The sequence below is a fragment of the Pteronotus mesoamericanus genome, unplaced genomic scaffold (genome assembly GCF_021234165.1).
Source record: "Pteronotus mesoamericanus isolate MK-2021 breed Mesoamerican mustached bat unplaced genomic scaffold, CSHL_Meso_final contig_98, whole genome shotgun sequence".
Classification (NCBI taxonomy): Eukaryota; Metazoa; Chordata; class Mammalia; order Chiroptera; family Mormoopidae; genus Pteronotus; species Pteronotus mesoamericanus.
In genome coordinates, this window is record NW_026555295.1 from 2,286,100 (window position 1) to 2,304,023 (window position 17,924).

At 33.9% G+C, this 17,924-nt stretch overlaps 1 protein-coding gene across 2 annotated transcripts in view; it reads right to left on the reverse strand.

Annotated features, from left to right (window-relative positions):
- Window positions 1–17,924, reverse strand: part of EXOC6B (exocyst complex component 6B) — a 566,147-nt gene that overhangs the window by 460,230 nt on the left and 87,993 nt on the right. For both annotated transcript variants that reach the window (XM_054586855.1, XM_054586854.1), the window contains exon 6: window positions 5,966–6,170. In XM_054586855.1, the coding sequence (XP_054442830.1) occupies window positions 5,966–6,170 (205 nt within the window). The remainder of the gene's footprint in view (window positions 1–5,965; window positions 6,171–17,924) is intronic.

Genomic DNA, 17,924 nt, shown 5'->3' on the forward strand with positions numbered 1-17,924 from the left:
TATAGTATTACTTAACAGTAAACTAAAATTGTACTACCTACCATAAGCTACTCTACTTGCTGCCTACTCTTGAGAATTCCTATTATAAAACAGTTCTCATATTCCCCCTGCCCTTACCCCCACCATATCAACAAAGATCAAGGAGCAAGAAATAAATATCAAAATCAAGAAGAAAAGAGACTATAAAGTTAATCCAAGAACACCAGACCAACTGAACACCAGCTCCTTTCACTCTAAAGGCCATAGTCGGTGGAAGTGTTGCATAACATCCAGCACAAAAAAGGTTTCAACAACAATGCTGCTTTTCCTTGGCAGTCATTACATGGCCTGTGTGAACTCAGCTGGTAGTCCTGTGCCAGATCTAAGTCAAAAGATAGTCTACACAATAAATAAAAGAGCACATTTTGCTGTGGTCCACACTTAACCAAATAAAGTGTAAGGTGGAAAGAACCGTGGTAACAACTAATCTCACCCAAGGGTATGTTTCTTTAAAACCAGTTACTAAAGGAAGAATGCCTGGAAGCCTTCAATTTCTTTTATGGGCAACCAGTTCCTTTCCTAAGCATCAGTTATATAACCCATATAATTTGGCAAACCCAAGTTAGAATTTTAAAAGTAAATAAATCCTTCCCTTCATTAAAGGGCCTCACACAGAAATCAACCTAGCCAAGAATGTTTACATTATAAATGTTATTTAGCCCCACAGAGCCTAAGGCAAACTAATCAAAATAAGAAATACAGAACTCCCCTCCTGTACAAATCAATTCCATAAGTGAATTACAGAAATCAATTTCAAAAGAAATTGGAAAACATTAGACAACAGAAAGCTTCTTTAGACATTTTTTTATAAACTCACTTCAAAATAAAATTATAATTCCAAAATTGAATATGCACATTATTTTGGAAGCCCCCTGAAAGAAGATAAACATTAAAAATGAGATAGAATAAAAGAAAGCGTTTTTTTTACCTACTTTAAAAATGGCTCTTTCGATGGCAGACCCACAGGTGGTCCACTACATACTTTCAATCCAATACCATGTTAAACATATATAAACATATATTTTTTAAGAACATGATTTCTTAAAAAAAATAAAAACATAACTGCCTAACTTAAAATTCAATTGGCAATAAAGAATAGAATGGACAGTTTTAAAATTTCTCCTCAGATGTTGCTAAATGATTGAGCTTCTAACCTAGTGATCGTAACTGCACATTTTCTTACTTTTCTGCAGCTTTCCAGGTATACTGAAAGACAGGTGGAAGATTCAGCAACTTTTCCTAGACACCATTTTAAAGCAGACTATACCACTGTTGCCTAGATCCAAAGGCTAAATCATGGTATCAGACAAACACAGACAAATGAATAAACTGTATATCCTTCAGATCATCCTCAAATAGTATTTTCTGCTTGTTCTTTTTCATAAAATTGGACAACAGTTGGAAATTATAATCTCAGATAAAAGTTTGAAGCCTAATTTGTTCATTAAAGCTCAGTTATTGTGGAGCTGTTCAAGCAGTTTGTTTCGGCTGGTATATCACAAAGAGGAGCCAATTTACGAACTGCCTCTGTCATTTCACTGTACCAAGGACAAAGCTCACCCCATCGGCCACTGTAGCAACCCAGGATACAGTGAATGGAAGAGGGAAAAGGGAGATTCCACCAAGAAATAAGCATACTCACCTACCTAATTTCTAGAAGTGCCCAGACCAACTGTCAATACAAATAAAACTCTCATATGTTTTCTCATGTGTTCTAAAGAAGGTTTGTTTCTTTTTAAAGAACAAGAACTAATTCTTTAAGACCAAAACTTTGGTGGCTGAACTAAAAATAGTACGAATAAAATACTGAAGCGCAGCACTGACAATGCTAAAAATCAAATTAAAATTTGAATGCAAACACTTGGGGAGAAATGTCACAGATATATTTTCTTAAGAAAACAGGCAAGAGGCATGGAAGATACGTATTTTTCTAGGCTGTATAATAGCATCTTATAGAGGAGACTAGCTAGCTATTTCCAAAGCTATTTCCTCTTCCTCCTGGTCACACAAATAGACTCTATTTCCAAACCTCACTTGCAGTATATAAGCTATGGCCAGTGTAATGTTGGCAGAAGTGATATGTGTCACTTACAAGCCTGGTTTATAATAAACCTCCAAGCATTATTTATTATTCTCCTTTCCCTACTACTGTAACATTGGAAGTGATAGGTTGAAGTGGTAAAACCACAAGTTGTAAGAGACCTGCATACTTGATGATCATCACTTGGAGAAGAGCCACCCTACCAGAACATCCATTTTGAACTTTACATCAGTTAAAAATAAAACTTCTATGGCGAGATGTTGGAGCTTAGCTATAACAGCAGACAGCATTATTAAGGAAAACAGAAACTGGTGTTGGAAGAACAGGGTTGCTATACAAAAATAAAAATAAAGAAACTTAAACAGCATTGGTTAAAAGACTAGGCAGTAGGCAGTAAGAATATATATTTCACAAGTCGAAAACCTGGAGAGCCCGGTGATAGTATGACAAAACAGTTGGGAAAACAGATAACTATAGCAAGTAAAAAGGCACACCACATGCCTACTACAGCTCTACAAGTGAATGGATCGTCACAGTGTATATAGGCATTTACTTTCTGCTTTTAGCAAGGTTTACCTAAAAGAGATAAGCACAGAGAAGAATTTGCTGATTTGCAAACTGAGCTTATAAGAAATGGAAGCCCAGGACTCAGGTTCCAGAAGGTTATAAATAAAGCTAAACACATATAGATCCTAAACAGTAAGAGAAAAGAAAGGTAAAGGTTTGAGGAAGAAAACCCCAAGAAGACTTCTAATTGAACCAAAGTGACTCAATCCTGAGGCAGAGGTCAGATTCAAGTATGGTCTTCCCACACATTTCTTCATACAGCCTCGAAACAGAGCCATTAAAGATGGTGACATGAGGCAAGGGCTATGCTACCCTACCTCCACTACCTACCCAAACAAGGGAAAAGAAAAAAAATTGTATTTAGGAAAGAAAACTGGGTATGATGCCCACATAGACCCTGATGGAAAGAAACAGATCAAAGGCCTACTGAGTTTTGAGGTAACATCTATGATGCCAAAAACCCATAAATTTAGACTAAATAAACCTTTGACTGTTCACAGATCTAAAACAACTTTCAGGGCCCAAAACTTGCAAGAAGCAGAAAGCAGGCAGAGGAAAAAAGGGAGGAAGGGAGGGAATATAAATGTAGATGTACAGAGAGAGAAAGAAAGAAACCTTCTAAGGAAGGTATATTCCCCAGCATCAACTTCAGAAGTGCATGTAGAAAAAAAGGGAAAAAAACAAACAAAAACCAGGGTGCAACCAGGAGTCCAGGAGAACAATGGGCAAGGAGTTACTGTCTAAGCAAGAAGGTCCCCACTACCAAGGCAGAAGGATTTCCCAAGGCCAGCCCAACAAGAGTACATGGTTTGCTATGAAGGAGGGAATACCGTGTGCCTCTCATTATTCCCTCTCCCACGCGGGACTTGTTTTTGTATTCTATTCTTGCTTCTTCCTTGTGCAATGGGGGTGGGTGGGAACACAAGTCCAGATAACTTGATATCCTAGTTCTTGATCACCAGCCCTTGAAGAGACCGATATGGATCTGATGGAGAATGTCGAGCTCATCAGGAAGACACTAGACTTGAGACGATGTTAGTGACTGGAGGGGGTATTGCTTTGCCTCTCCTAAGGAAAGGGCAAGCGTGTTCTATGAATGAGAGCATGAGGGAAGAGAGAGTTGATAACCAGAAGGGTAGACTGTGCCAGCACCTAGCTATTATTCACCCAACCTGTGTCCTTCTCCTCTTAGACACAGTGAGATAAACTTTCCCATCTCCCTTGCAGTTCAGTATGGCCAGGTAATTAACTTCTGGCCAAGGAAATACGAATAGAAGTGATAATGTGCTGCATCCATCTATGCCTGTCCCTCAAAATCCCTCCCAAATGCAACACTCCATGATCTTTCCCCTTCGGTAGCAGTCTTCAAAGCCATATTAAAAAATGGCACAGGAAATATAATGGAAAGAGCCCCCAAACCACCACTGTGAAGAAACCCACCAGAAACAGCATTTTGAAATGGACATAAGCGAGAAATATACCATTTCCTCTCCTTTTTTTCCAAAACCCATGAATTCAAACAAAAAATTCATTGAACACTATCTACAAAGTACCTGATAGTTTCTTTCCTGCCTACTTTCCTTACCTTTTAGGTAGTACAGAAGATTTTAAAATGTTTAAGATATCTTTATTCAAAGATCTTACATATACTATACCATAGGATAATAATATATGCAAAAAAGCTATAGTGAGATGAAATTTTTATTGGCAGGATGATTATCAGTCAATTAAAAATCCTGAATTCACAAAAGGTTTCTTCATCATTTCTTTATATGACAAAACTATAGCTAACAGCTAACAGTTGATACAGATAGAGTGCCACAGTAGACAAATTCACATCAATCTAACCTGAATTCTACTACAGAATCTGACCTTTACAGATTGTCTGAACTTGAGCAAGCTACTTTTCTGCCCCTGGAGCTTAATTTCTACAAATAAATAAGTTACCAAATAATCTCACATTAAATGAAATAATAATCTTTGTGAAATCCTCTCTTTTATCAAAAAGGAAATAAAGTTAATTTCTCAAGCAGATGAAAAGGAACTTCTAAAATGAAAGCTTCCACAGAGGCTTTGTACTATACTGTCCTGTATTTTGGAAGTTTAGGAAAAATTAGTCGACCACGATAAAGACATCTCACAGGACCCCTTCATTGCCATAATCAGCACCCATTAGTGCAAAGGTGTATTTTCAATGATTAATTTTGTTTCTCCACCACACACACACAAAAAGACATGATATCATTATTTCTACCAGGTTTATCATCAACTAACTTTAAACCTTCTGCTTTGTAAAGTATAACACTGACAAAGTTAAAAAGAAAGAGGGAAAGAATATCTGCCTTCTCTTAGGAAAGGGATTCTCAGTAGACCAATCTCTTTGGCAGAAGCACACAGACATCTGAAAGAGGATTACCAAGACCAGCTGAGACTGAATATATGACCCAAATATAACCTACTCCCTCCTTCCTCACAGAATAAAACTACAAATGACTTTTTAAAAACACAGTTGCATACAGAATCAAAAAAACAAACAAACAAAAAATGCTTTCCATATATAAATGAATCTTCTATTTACTGTCACAGGCTACATCATAAGGTATATTGAGAAATTTTTAAAAAAAGAATGTGACTCAAATTTCAAAAAAGCAAGTAGCACTGCAAATCATCCCTGCTCTTTTATTCCTAATGACAAAAGAAATCCAGACATCCCTAGTGGCTTTGGTGACTTAAAGATAAATAAATTAAAGAAAAAAATCTAAATATTTCTAACACATTTGTTAACTTGTAGGCTGTAAATAAATTCCTCTCCATGATCATAATTCACAGCATTTCCCAGTGGGCCTTTTTCATTGACACCCAATGATATCAGAAATAACAATTACAGAAATATTCAAATGTATAGCATGACATCTTGTTTACACTGTAAATAATCAACCAAAAGTATCTGCAGCACAATTTAGCTCATTAACTGGGAAGAGAACTTTTAAAAATCTGGGGCTTCAAATCATATCCAAAGCCAAGGAAAGTAATAAAAAAGAAAAACCCTCTTCAAAGCCCCAGTATAAATCACCACAATTGATCAGTATGATCATTCTTTACTGAAAATGCACAGAGCAAGAAAATATATATACTAGTAAGTAAATGAAACTAATTCATTTCTTTGTTAAGAAAATAAAACACATTTTTAATTTATATGTTCCCATAAAGATGAAGGACTTCCCTAAAATGACAAGAAATAATTAAGACACTTAGCAAAAGAATTTAACAAAATATTTTCATAGTCATCAACCAACCAATCATAAACCCAAGACCTACTTGCTTCATGGCAGTCTCTCCAATTTTGTCCGAATGTTTGCGAATACTTTCCAGGAAGTCTTTGAGATCAGACATAGAGACATCCTTAATTTCTTCTCGAAGCTTGGGGATGTTATCCACCATCACTTTGCAGAATCGATAGTGGCTTACTTGAGGCAGATAGGTATGCTCTAGATGTTCCAGAGTTTTCAGTGCAGGATAATGCCTATAAAAGGAATTGTATCACCTTTAGCTCAATTCAGTCTGCTTTAGGGTCACAGATACATTCCTCAGGCAAAATTTCTAGCCTGAATTAGTCTTCATTTCGCATTAAGACATATCCAGTATTATTTTAATAAAGACATCAATGGAAAAATCTCAAATTATTAACAATTAATATATGCATTAAAAGACATTATAATCAAAAAATATTTTTCTCTTTTCTTTTAATTTCATTCAAAAATGAGATTCTTTTTTAAGTAATGGTCATAACACTTGTTGAGTCTATCCAGAATCAACCATTGTCCAGAAAAAGTCCAGCCATAGTTAATATAACAAGAATGGTTTGCGCAATATAGATGTAACCTGGCAGCCTAGGAGAGTGAATGGGAATGTGCATGTGTAAGCAATGAAAACTTCCCTTCACTAGCCAGTTGGGGTAGTGGATGCCACTGAGTAAGCATGTGCACTGTGTGGCCATCACATTCAAAATGACTGAGCAAGTAGAGCAACGAATCTGCATCAAATTTTGCATTAAGCTTGAACATTCCTATACAGAAACTATTTGGATGATTCACAAGGCCACAGCTGTGAACCACTGGTGATTGGCAGCTTCTTCATGACAATGCACCAGCTCATGCATCACATCCCAAGCAGAGTTTTTTAGTGAAACACTAAATCATCCAGGTGACTCAGCCCCAGTACAGCCCAGATTTGGTGGCCTGTGACTCCAGCCTTTTCCCAAATCTATATTCACCTTTGAAAGGGAAGAGATTTCAAACCATGGATGAGATTCAGGAAAATATGATGGGGCAGCTGACAGTGACTGGGAGAAAAGTGTGAGGTCACAAGGTGCCTACTTTGAAGGGGACTGAGGCATCATTGTCCTGCATACAATGTTTCTTCTATCTTTTATCTTCTTCAGTAAATGTCTCTATTTTTCATATTACATTACTGGATACATTCTGGACAGACCTCATATATAGGTATTATATATGACAAAATAGTACAAAAGAGGAAGGAAGAAATGGAGCTAAGCTGAAACGAAACTACTACTATATTATACCAAAATTGTATTAACAATGACCTAAAGTAGACTGTAATAAATTAAGATGGAAATTATAATCCACAGAGCAGCCTCTAAGGAAATAACTCCAAAAATAATTAGAAAATTTAACAGAGGTATTTTAAAATAGCATCCTAAAAATTACCTAATGATAATATTTAGTATACTAAATGATAAAAGTGACTAGGTAAAAACAAAATGAATTATGCATAAAAAGAACATAATGAGAATAAAGAGGAAACAACAACCTGGTAAAGATTATTTGCAACATATACAATTGAGGGGTTTTTTTTAAAAAAAAAAAAAGCATGAACCAAGAAAAGATTCCAAGGAATTAAAACAAACAAGGCTAACATATGAAAAAAAGGAATTGAACTGATATGTGAAGAAATCCAAATCAAAAACATAATTTTGTCACTCAAACTGACAAAGATTTCTTAAAAGATTATGGGTATTATTTTCAGGGGTTTCAATAAATGATAATTCACAGCCTGTTAGTAAACAAATTTGTATTAGTGATACAAGTTTTCAGTAAAGAATTTTACCAAAACAAGTGTTCTACATTTGCATTTGCCAAATAAAAAACCCAAAACTAGATGTACAAAAACATGCATAAGCTTCTTGAATTAGTTACACTTATTTTTAAGAAACTAATCTAGATGTCTAATAACAAGCAATTAAACATATTATGATATACCCATGTAGTAAAAGACTAATAAGATAGCAAAATATTTATAATACTGTTATATGACAATTATTCCAAAACAGTACTTACAAGTATAATCATAACATTTTTCAAAATTATAAATATGTAACATGGACAACAGTGTGGTGATTGTGAGGGGGGTGAGTATAAGGGGACTAAATGGTAATGGGAAAAAATACAATAAAAAATGTTTTTAAAGACTAAATCTACTCTAAGAATGTTAACTATTCAGTACATGTAATCTTAGTGGTTAGATTCAGGTTCAAGAATTCAGGTTTATCTGCCATTAGGGTAGCTTTCTTTGTTAACAAAGTCAAACAAATTTTTTAAAAATGTGTAAATAATAAAAATTGATTTGTAGTAAAAAATGTATACATGCATAGATTATGAGTATAGATGCATGCATGAGCTGTATATCACTAAACATACCCACACATAAGTACATAGAAAAAATGATTAGAAAAGTATATTTAAAAATGATAACCATTACTTTTTTCCTTTGGATAGCAACAAATGGTTGATAATTGTTTTTAATTTCCAATGACATGTTCAGTATAGGAAAAACTCAGTTCCAAATCTATAAATAAAGGATTATAGCCCTTTTTTAGATTTTAAGAGTGAATTACACAGTAGATACTTAATCTCCTCTTGTTCAAATGAACTTAGTACCACAAACACTAAAGACTAGAGATTGGTTTTACTTTATGTTTTTGTTGTTGTTTTTCCCTCATGTGTTCCAAAATTCAAAAAGTTAGTCCAAATACACAAAGGGAATAAACAGTTTTTTCTTCTAAATTTAGAAATAAAAAATACAAATATAACTTAATCTGAAATGGTTGCTTTTATTAAAATTTTACAGACTCAAAAACGGTGCAATTCACATGGTTTAGTGTAAACAGAATGGTGTTTATAGTACAATTAGGTACAAAGAGCTATGTGCAATAAAAAGCAATTCCTCTAGAGAGACTTTAGGATGGATAGAAAGCCAGAAATTAAGCCAAAAAGATAAACACACTTTGGGGTTTAGTTATATTTTGGAACATTGTTTATAGAAAGAGAAAAATCTAACAATGTTGCCTGCAGACACAAGGCACATTCACTGATGAGACACATGGCTGCATGCCGAAAACATCTGGTCTGTCAAATAACTTTACATTTTTCAACGTTAATTAGTATAAAACCCAGTGATTCCGGGCAATGAAGAATGTCACCTTATTTCCCTATTGTCTTTTCTCTACTGTATTCATGTTCCCACTATAACAGATCAAAAAGATTATTCAAATTCCTGGTGTATTTCAAATATCCATGACAGGTTAAAGAATGATAGTCAATTAAACACCTGTACATAGCAGACACCAAAAGAAAAAAATTCTATTTCTAACAGCCATGGAAATCTAAAACAAGACATTGACATTACTTTTGACAACATCTAAACATTATTAAAACAAATAATGCAACATTATTATTTATTTAAATAATTTTTAATAAATTTAAAAATTATTATTAAAAATTTTTATTTGCATGTATGCTAGCTGTCTATTCTTCCCATCATGCAGGCTCCTTAACAGTGATGTGAGCAGAAAGAAAGAAAGAAAAAGTAGGGAACAGAAAGAAAAGTGGCAGGAAAGGGTCTTAAAAAAATCCTGTAAACTGGATAACTAAGGTCAAAATAAGTTAGACATTGGCCCTGGCTGGTGTGGCTCAGTGGATTGAGTGCTGGCCTGCAAACCAAGTGTCACTGGTTCAATTCCCAGTCAGGGCACATGCCTGGGTTGCAGGCCAGGTCCCCAGTAGGGGGCACTTGAGAGGCAATCACACATTGATATTTCTCTCCCTCCCTTCCCCAATAATAATAATAATAATAGTAATTTAGATATGGTTGAATGCTATCATGAGAAGAGGAAATGTTGATTCTGGGCAAGTTAAATTTTGGTACTTTCTTGCCATAATATGGAACTCTTTCACAAAAATGGTTTTTAAAAGTTTAATAAGTGATTTTTAAAGCAGACCACAACTACCTATGAGAATTTTTTTTTAATTCAGAGTATAAGAATTGAAATAAAAACTTTCACCACAGAAAATACTAGTGCCTTTTCTAATCAAAGACATCATTAACAAATATTTAATCTCTTCTATGAGCTAAAGATAGAAAGATGGTCTTTATTGGGAACACAACACCTAGTAATATAATTGGTAATTATAGCTTTAGAAAATAACTAGTCTTCCAGCCGTGAAAAAATAACAAGTAACAGACATGAACTCTCACTTTTAAAAAGTAGAATATGGGCTAAAATATATAAAACAATTGTCTCCAGATAGTAGATATCAGGTAACACAGAACTGTAATCTCTGAAAAAAGGAAAACAAAGTGAGTTTAATAATTATCTGAATTATCTACCTGAAGGTGACTTCTAGATCATGGACAGAGTCAGAGAAAACCAAAACAGAACTCAGTAGCTTAGCAGCATTAGAGTTAAAGACAGGAGTTCAGGAAAGCTGATGTACCTTGAGGTTGTGCGCAGAATTTTAAAAAAAAAAAAGAAAGAAAGGAAAATGGAGCAATGCAGAAAAGAACTGCGGAAATCTACACAACGGGTTCCTTGAGTCTTTGCTGAATACTAGGTCAGGGAAAGGAAAAATGAAATTCCACATGGACAGGCAAAAAGAAAGGAGAAAAAGAGGAGAAGGGAGGGAGAAAAATGAGGAAAAGACAGACAGATACCAGGGAGGGTAAGATAAACACCTCCAGGAGCTCAGAAAAGGCAGAGAAATATTCAAAGAGCCAAAGTGAAGAGTCCTTGGGGGATTCCTGTGTTATTCAGCAAAGATGAACACTATTCTGAGATACCCCTAGAATGCAGGTGGGCCTAACAAAACTTTAAATGGGGTTTAAACAAACCTGCAAACACCTAAACTATTTGCCAAAACAAAGACCAAAACTCTCTAGGAAAAAAAGCTCCCCAAAATCCAGACACTCATCAACATAATAAATTGTCTATCATTCAATCAAAAATTACTAGACATAAGAACAAAAAAAAAAAAACTGACCTATAACTAGGAAAAACAAAGAAGTCTGAAGAAAGATATAGAAAATGCCAAAAGTGACAAAACTATCAAAGAACATGAAAATAGATAGTAGATGTATTTAAAGACACAAAAATAGAGGAAATTAAACATAAGAAAATAAATGTGAAGAATATATTTTCTGAAATGAAAATTTTACTGGATGGGATTAAAATAAGATTAGACAATGCAAAAGATAGAGATCAGTATAGTTGAACAGAGCAATAAAGCCTCTACCAGGTAAAGCACAGAGAGAAAAAAGACTGGGGGGAAATGACAATAGATCCTCTATTCCAACACAGATGTAATTTAAGTCCCAGAATGAGGATGGGAAAAGGAGAGAAAAAAATGTTTGAAAAAGTACTATCTGAACATTTTCCAGATTTTATGAAAATTACACTCACAAATCCAAGAGTTTAAACAAACCGCAAGCAGGATAAACATACACATGCATATATGCATATACATGTATTTACACCAAAGTGCAACAAAAATCAAATTGCTGAGAAAAAAATGATAAAGACAAAAGTTTTAAAAGAGCTGGAGAAATCACACATTAAATATAGATGGGCAAAGGTAAGACTGTTAACGTTACCTCTCCTCAGAAACTACATAAGCCAAATGACAATGAAATGACATTTTAAGAACCAATTAATCTTTAAACCTAGTTTCAAAAATGAAGATGAACAATGAGGTACTATTTCATACCTGCCAAGATGGCCATCATCAAAAGAGAGACAATAATAAATATTGACTAGAACATGCAGAAATCGAAATCTTCATTGCTGCTCGTGGGAAGGTAAAAGCACAGCTGCTTTGGAAAACAATCTGGCACTTCCTCAAAAGGTTAAACATAGAGTTAAAACATGATCTAAAATGACAATTACCACATGATTTCATCCATATGTGTAATCTAATGAACAAACTGAACAAGCAAAATAGAGACAGACTCATAGATAGAGAGCAGGATGACAGCTCTGGGGGACAGGAATCAAGCAAAAAGGTAGAAGGACTCATTGACATGGACAACAGTGTGGTGATCGCTGGGGGAAGAGGGAGTATAATGGAGCTAAATGACAATGGAAAAAATACAATAAAAAAGCTTAAAAAAACACATGATCTAGCAATTCTATTTCTAGGTATATATCCAAGAGAAATGAAAATGTATCTCCACAAAAACAAACTTGTAAACAAAACTTCACAGCAGTATTATTCGTAAAAGTGAAAAAGTGAAAGCAACCCAAATGCTCATCACCTGATGAATAGATAAATAGTGATATATCCCTGTAACAGAATATTATTCAGAAATAAAAAGAAATGAAGAATTGGTACACAGTACAAATGAATGAACCTTGAAAACCTTTATGTTAAATGAAAGAAGCCATTCACAAAGAGCCACATATCGTATTATTCCATTTATGTGAAATTCCAGAATAGGCAAATCTATTGAGACAGAAAGTAACGTAGTGGTTCCCAGTAGCCAGTAACAGAGGGTAGGGACCAAAAGAAGATTGTGTAGTGACAGCTATGAAGCTCAAAGTTTCTTTTGAACAGAATAAAAGCATTCTAAAGTTGACAGCGGTAATGGTTGCACAACTCGGTGAATACACTAAAAGCCACTGAATCGTACATTTTAAATGGATAAATTGAATAGTATATAAATTACATCTCAATAAAGCTGTTAAAAAATATTGTAGACAAAAAAATTTTAAAGTGACAATGTAAAGATTAAACAAAAGAAAGCAGCAATGGCTACATTAATACCAAACAATATAAATTTCAGAAAAAGGAATACTGCCAGGGATAAGGAGGAACCTTCCATAATAATAAATGGGTTATTTCATCAGGAAGACATAACAATGTTAAATGTGTGTATACCCGATAAGAGAGCTTCAAAAGACACATAGAAAAAACTCAAAGAACAGAAAGACATATGCAAATTCACAGTCATAATAAGCAATTTCAATACTCTCCTGTCAACAATTGACAAATACAAAATTATTAGGATGTAGAAACCTGAACAACACTATTAACCACATGTACCTAAATGACAGTTAAAAAATGCTCTACTCAACAATAGAATATACATTATTTTGAAGTGTACATGGAATTTACACCAAAATAGACCACATGATGGGTGTAAAACAAGAAGGCTCAATAAACACAAAACATTAAAATCTTACATTTTACATTTGTGAACACAATGAACTATTTAATTACAAATAAATTTTGAAAAATTTGGAAAATCTCCCAATAATTGGAAATTGGCCATTTCATTTCTAAATAATTAGCAAATTGAACTTTAAAAATCATGAGAGAAATTTAAAAATATTTGAAAAAAAATCATCATAAAACATGTGAGATTCAGTTAAAGCACCACTTGGAAAGAAATGTAGAGTTTTAAATGGCAACAATAGAAAAGAAAGAAACAAAGTCAATGCTATAGGCCTCCAACTTATAAAGCTAGAAAAAGAACAAATTAAACCCCAAGTAGACAGGAGAAAGGATACACTAAATATAATAGCAGAGATCAATAAAACAGACAAAAGATAAAACCTAAAGGTGCTTTTTGAAAAAATTAATAAAAGTGATAAACCTCTAGTTAGAATAATGAGAAAGAAAGAAGCAGGGACAGAAACAAAGACAAAAACAGATTGGTACTAGACTTATTGGAGTGATCACTTCATAAGTTATATAAATGTTTCATCACTTCATTAGACCCCTGAAATTAATATGTCAACTGTAATTGAAAAAAATTTTTTTAAAACAGAGACAGAGAAGATATAAATTATCAACATAAGCAATGAAACAAAGTATCACTATAGATCTTACACATGTTAATATAAGGGACTTCCATGAAAAATTTTTACTAACAAATTCAACAGTTTTGAGGACATGGATAAACTACGTGAAATACATAAATAAACATAATTTACTAAAGAAACAAAAATGCAAAAGCCTGGTACTGATTATTTTAATTAAATGTGCAATTGAAAACCTTCTCACCAAAAACTAACAAATTTCCTTGTCCAAGTGTCCTCCCTGGTGGATTCTACCAAATATTTAAGGAAGACAATGCCAACACTATGCAAATTCTTCCAAGAAATCAAAGAATGAATACTTCCCAACTCATTTATGAGGCCAGTATTAATCTGATATCAAAATCAGATAATTACCAAAAAAAACCGATAAATATTCCTCATGAACATAGATGCAAAAATCCTCAACAAAATTTTAGCAAACCAAATACAACATCATATACCATGACCAAGTGAGATTTATTCCTCAAATGCAAGTTTGGTTTAACATTCAATAACTACTCAATATAATTCATCAAACAAACAAAAATACATACATGATCATCTCAAATGATAGAAAAAGCATTTGACAAAAACAATTTTCATTCCTAGTAGAAACTTTCAACAACCAAAAATAGAAGGGAACTTCCTCAATCATATAAATGAAATGTACAAAAAAAACAAAAAAACAAAAAAAACCTAACATCTTACTTAATAATGACATGCTTTCCCCCGTAAGATCAGGAACAGGGCAAAGACAGCTACTCTCTGCTGGGCAGTTCAATTATAAAATAAAACAGACCAAAAAGAAACCATCCCAACTGGAAGGAAAGAAATACAACTGTTTTTATTTACAAAACAGAATAATCATTTACATAGAAAATCCAATGGAATATGCCAAAAAAAATTCTAAAATTAATAAGTGACTAGAGTAAGGTTTCAGAACACCAGATAAATATTAAAAAATATCAGTATACTAGTAATAAGTGACTGAAAATTGAAATTTTAAAATCAACACCTTTTAAAATAAGCATCAGAAAATAAGAAATATTTAGAGATAAAATGATAAAAGATATGTAAGATTTGTTCACTGAAAACCAAAAATATTTCTGAAAAAAAACTAAGGAAGACCTGACCCGAATGAGCGCATCCATATTGGTTGGTGGGGAGGAAGATGGACCAGTAAGATGTACCTAGCATGAGTGACCTAGTGAGATAAGGAGAGTGTCTGTATAAAAGCAGCCTGGTACAGAGTATCAGAGCCAAACAGGGATGAGGAGGGCATTCAGGCAGGACCGCAGCATGCCCCAGGGTGTTAAAGCCCCAGGAGAGTACAGAGGATGCCATATAGGAAGGTGACTCAGTGTGTGGTGTTGGCACTCTAGCAGGGTAAAGAGTGGCAGTGATAGCAATAAGGTGATTCGTTTCACAAGGGAAACTGATCAAATAAATAAATATACTAAAAATAATGAGCCAGGTTACTCAGTAGTAATGAGCACACCAACCACATAGACCTTGGCTTCTAAATAATATTCTTTACCCCCCAAAAAACATGGCATTCTAGAAAAAATGGTAGATTCCAGGGCTGCAGCAGATAAAGCATAAGATGAGCCTGAAAAATGTCCCCTTTTGCTAGTAAGAAAGTACTCATCGAATTAAGGGGACACGTTAAAAGGACACAAAAGCCAGATTAAAGTGCCCTACTGGTGTCATGCAGGATGATTTGAGCAGCAAAATAAATAGAACTAATAAATTATGACCCATCAAATAAAATTTAAAAACATGAATCCATATTGAGATAAAAAAATAAATTGGAAATTTGATGAAAAATGATTAATTTACATAACTACAAAATACCTCCCCACAAAATCTTTCATTACAAAAGGGGAAAAAAGTAACTTTACAATGGAAAAGTCTGGTAGACACCATCTTAATAAAGTAATCAAAGTGGACATTATCAGTAATAGGACAAATGAAATTTATCTGCCACCTGATAGAATGCAATGAGAATACCGTACCACTTTCGTGCTATCCTAGCCAAAAACATATAACATGAATTTAATCATGAGGAAATACAGACAAACCCAAATTGAGAGGCATCCTACATAATAAACGGCCTGTAATCGTCAAAAGTGACATGGTCATGAGAGTCAAGGAAAGACTAAGGATAGTTCCAGATCGAAGAAGACTAAAAAGACATGAGCACTAAATGTAGTTCACAATTTAAACTGATTCTTTTGCTATAAAGAACATGATTGAGATAACTGGTGAAATTTGAATCAGGTATGGGGATTGGATGCTACTAATCTATCAATGTTCATTTCTATTCTCTGTTGCACTGTGGCTGCACAGAAGAATATCTTTATTTGTAGAAAATCACACTAAAGTATCTGGGGATGATAGAGCATCATATTCGCAACTTACTTTCTACTGGTTCAGGAAAGAGACAGAAATTATTAATACTGAGCTTGAGAATGTTTAGAAATAAAATATTAAATACCACAAAATAAATTTAAATAGAACAAAATTAACAGGTAGTATACCTCAAAAAATACTAACTATGCAAAGTTAATTGGTAAGCCATACATTGAAGAAAATGTCTGTGGGATATAAAAGGAAAAGGTATCCAAAGTATATAATGAATTCTTATAAAATGGGAAAAATATAGAAGACCTAACAGAAAAATGGGAAATATACAGGATGGGGCAAAAGTAGGTTTATAGCTGTTCATATGAAAAATAATACTATAATTAATAAATAATAGTACAAGAATAAATTCTACATCTCCTGTAATCACAACTGTTATAATCTACTTTTGTTCCAACTTGTATATGAAAGAAAATCCAAATGTCCAAAAACCAATCTCACTAGTAATCAAAGAAATGCAACTCTGGAACAGTTATCTATCACGTCACAATCGTCAGATTTACAAAAGCTAAAAAGTTTGATAACAGATACAAAAGAGGTGGAGTAACGAGATGTCCCATAAATGTTGTTGGAAGTCTAAAATTGGCAAATCATTTTGTAGAGCAATTATCTAGTTAAGATCAAAGACATTTACATTATTTATTTGATCCAACTGATCTCCTTCTGGGCATATCAGTAAATCCTGAACCAGCAGAATTTGCATTACCTCAAAGGTTGGTACAAATGAAGACTCTCAGGAATGACCCCTGGCATACTGAATCAGAATCTACATTAAACCAATCTCCATGTGATTTGTAAACATAGCAACATTTGAAGAGCATTGTTCTCAAGAAACCTTGAATGTATGCCCAAAGAGACAGGGAAAGGATATTTATTATACTATTGCCTGCAGAGCAAACAGTTGGAAACATACCAAATGTCTCTCATAATGTCAGTCGGGTCAGTTACCCTGTAATAACAATAATCCCAAAAATCTCAGTAGCTTTAAAATATTTATAACTTACTCATGTTATACTTCCATAACAGGCTGCCAGGGAAGCTCTGTTCGTTACAAATACTCAGGAATTCAATCACCATCTTAAAAATTACCATTTGTCATGACCATGGAAAAACAGAAGTCTGAAAGGACTTGCACTGGAAATTACCTGCTAAACCTAGAAGTAACCCTTATCACTTATGCTCACATTTTCTCAGCCAGAAACAGTCACAGAGCCCAAAGGAGCCCAGGAAATACAATCCTACTATGTGTCAAAAGAAGGTTCAGCTAGAAATATTGGTGGATAGCACTTACAACAACCACTAGAACTATGAGAGGAGATGTGAATGATTCACACAACGGACTACTATAGAACATTTAAAATAAGTGAACTAGATCTATATAAATAAAGAAAACCAGTCCTCTACTAATACATAAGCCCCCTAAGATCACATGTTTTTATTTGTTTTGGTCTGAGGCATCCCCAGCCTCAAGAGCAATGCCTAGATGCATTAGGCACTCAATTCATTTTTGTTGAATAAATGAATCTCAAAAAAATGAGAAATGAGAACCATTCATGTAAACATTTTTAAAAATACAAAATAATACAATGATTTATACATACTAAAAACATGAAACAAAGGATACGTCAAATTTATGATACTGGTTTCCTCAGGGGAGTAGGGAAAGAAATAGGACAGAGGAAGAGAACATAAGTTTTATCG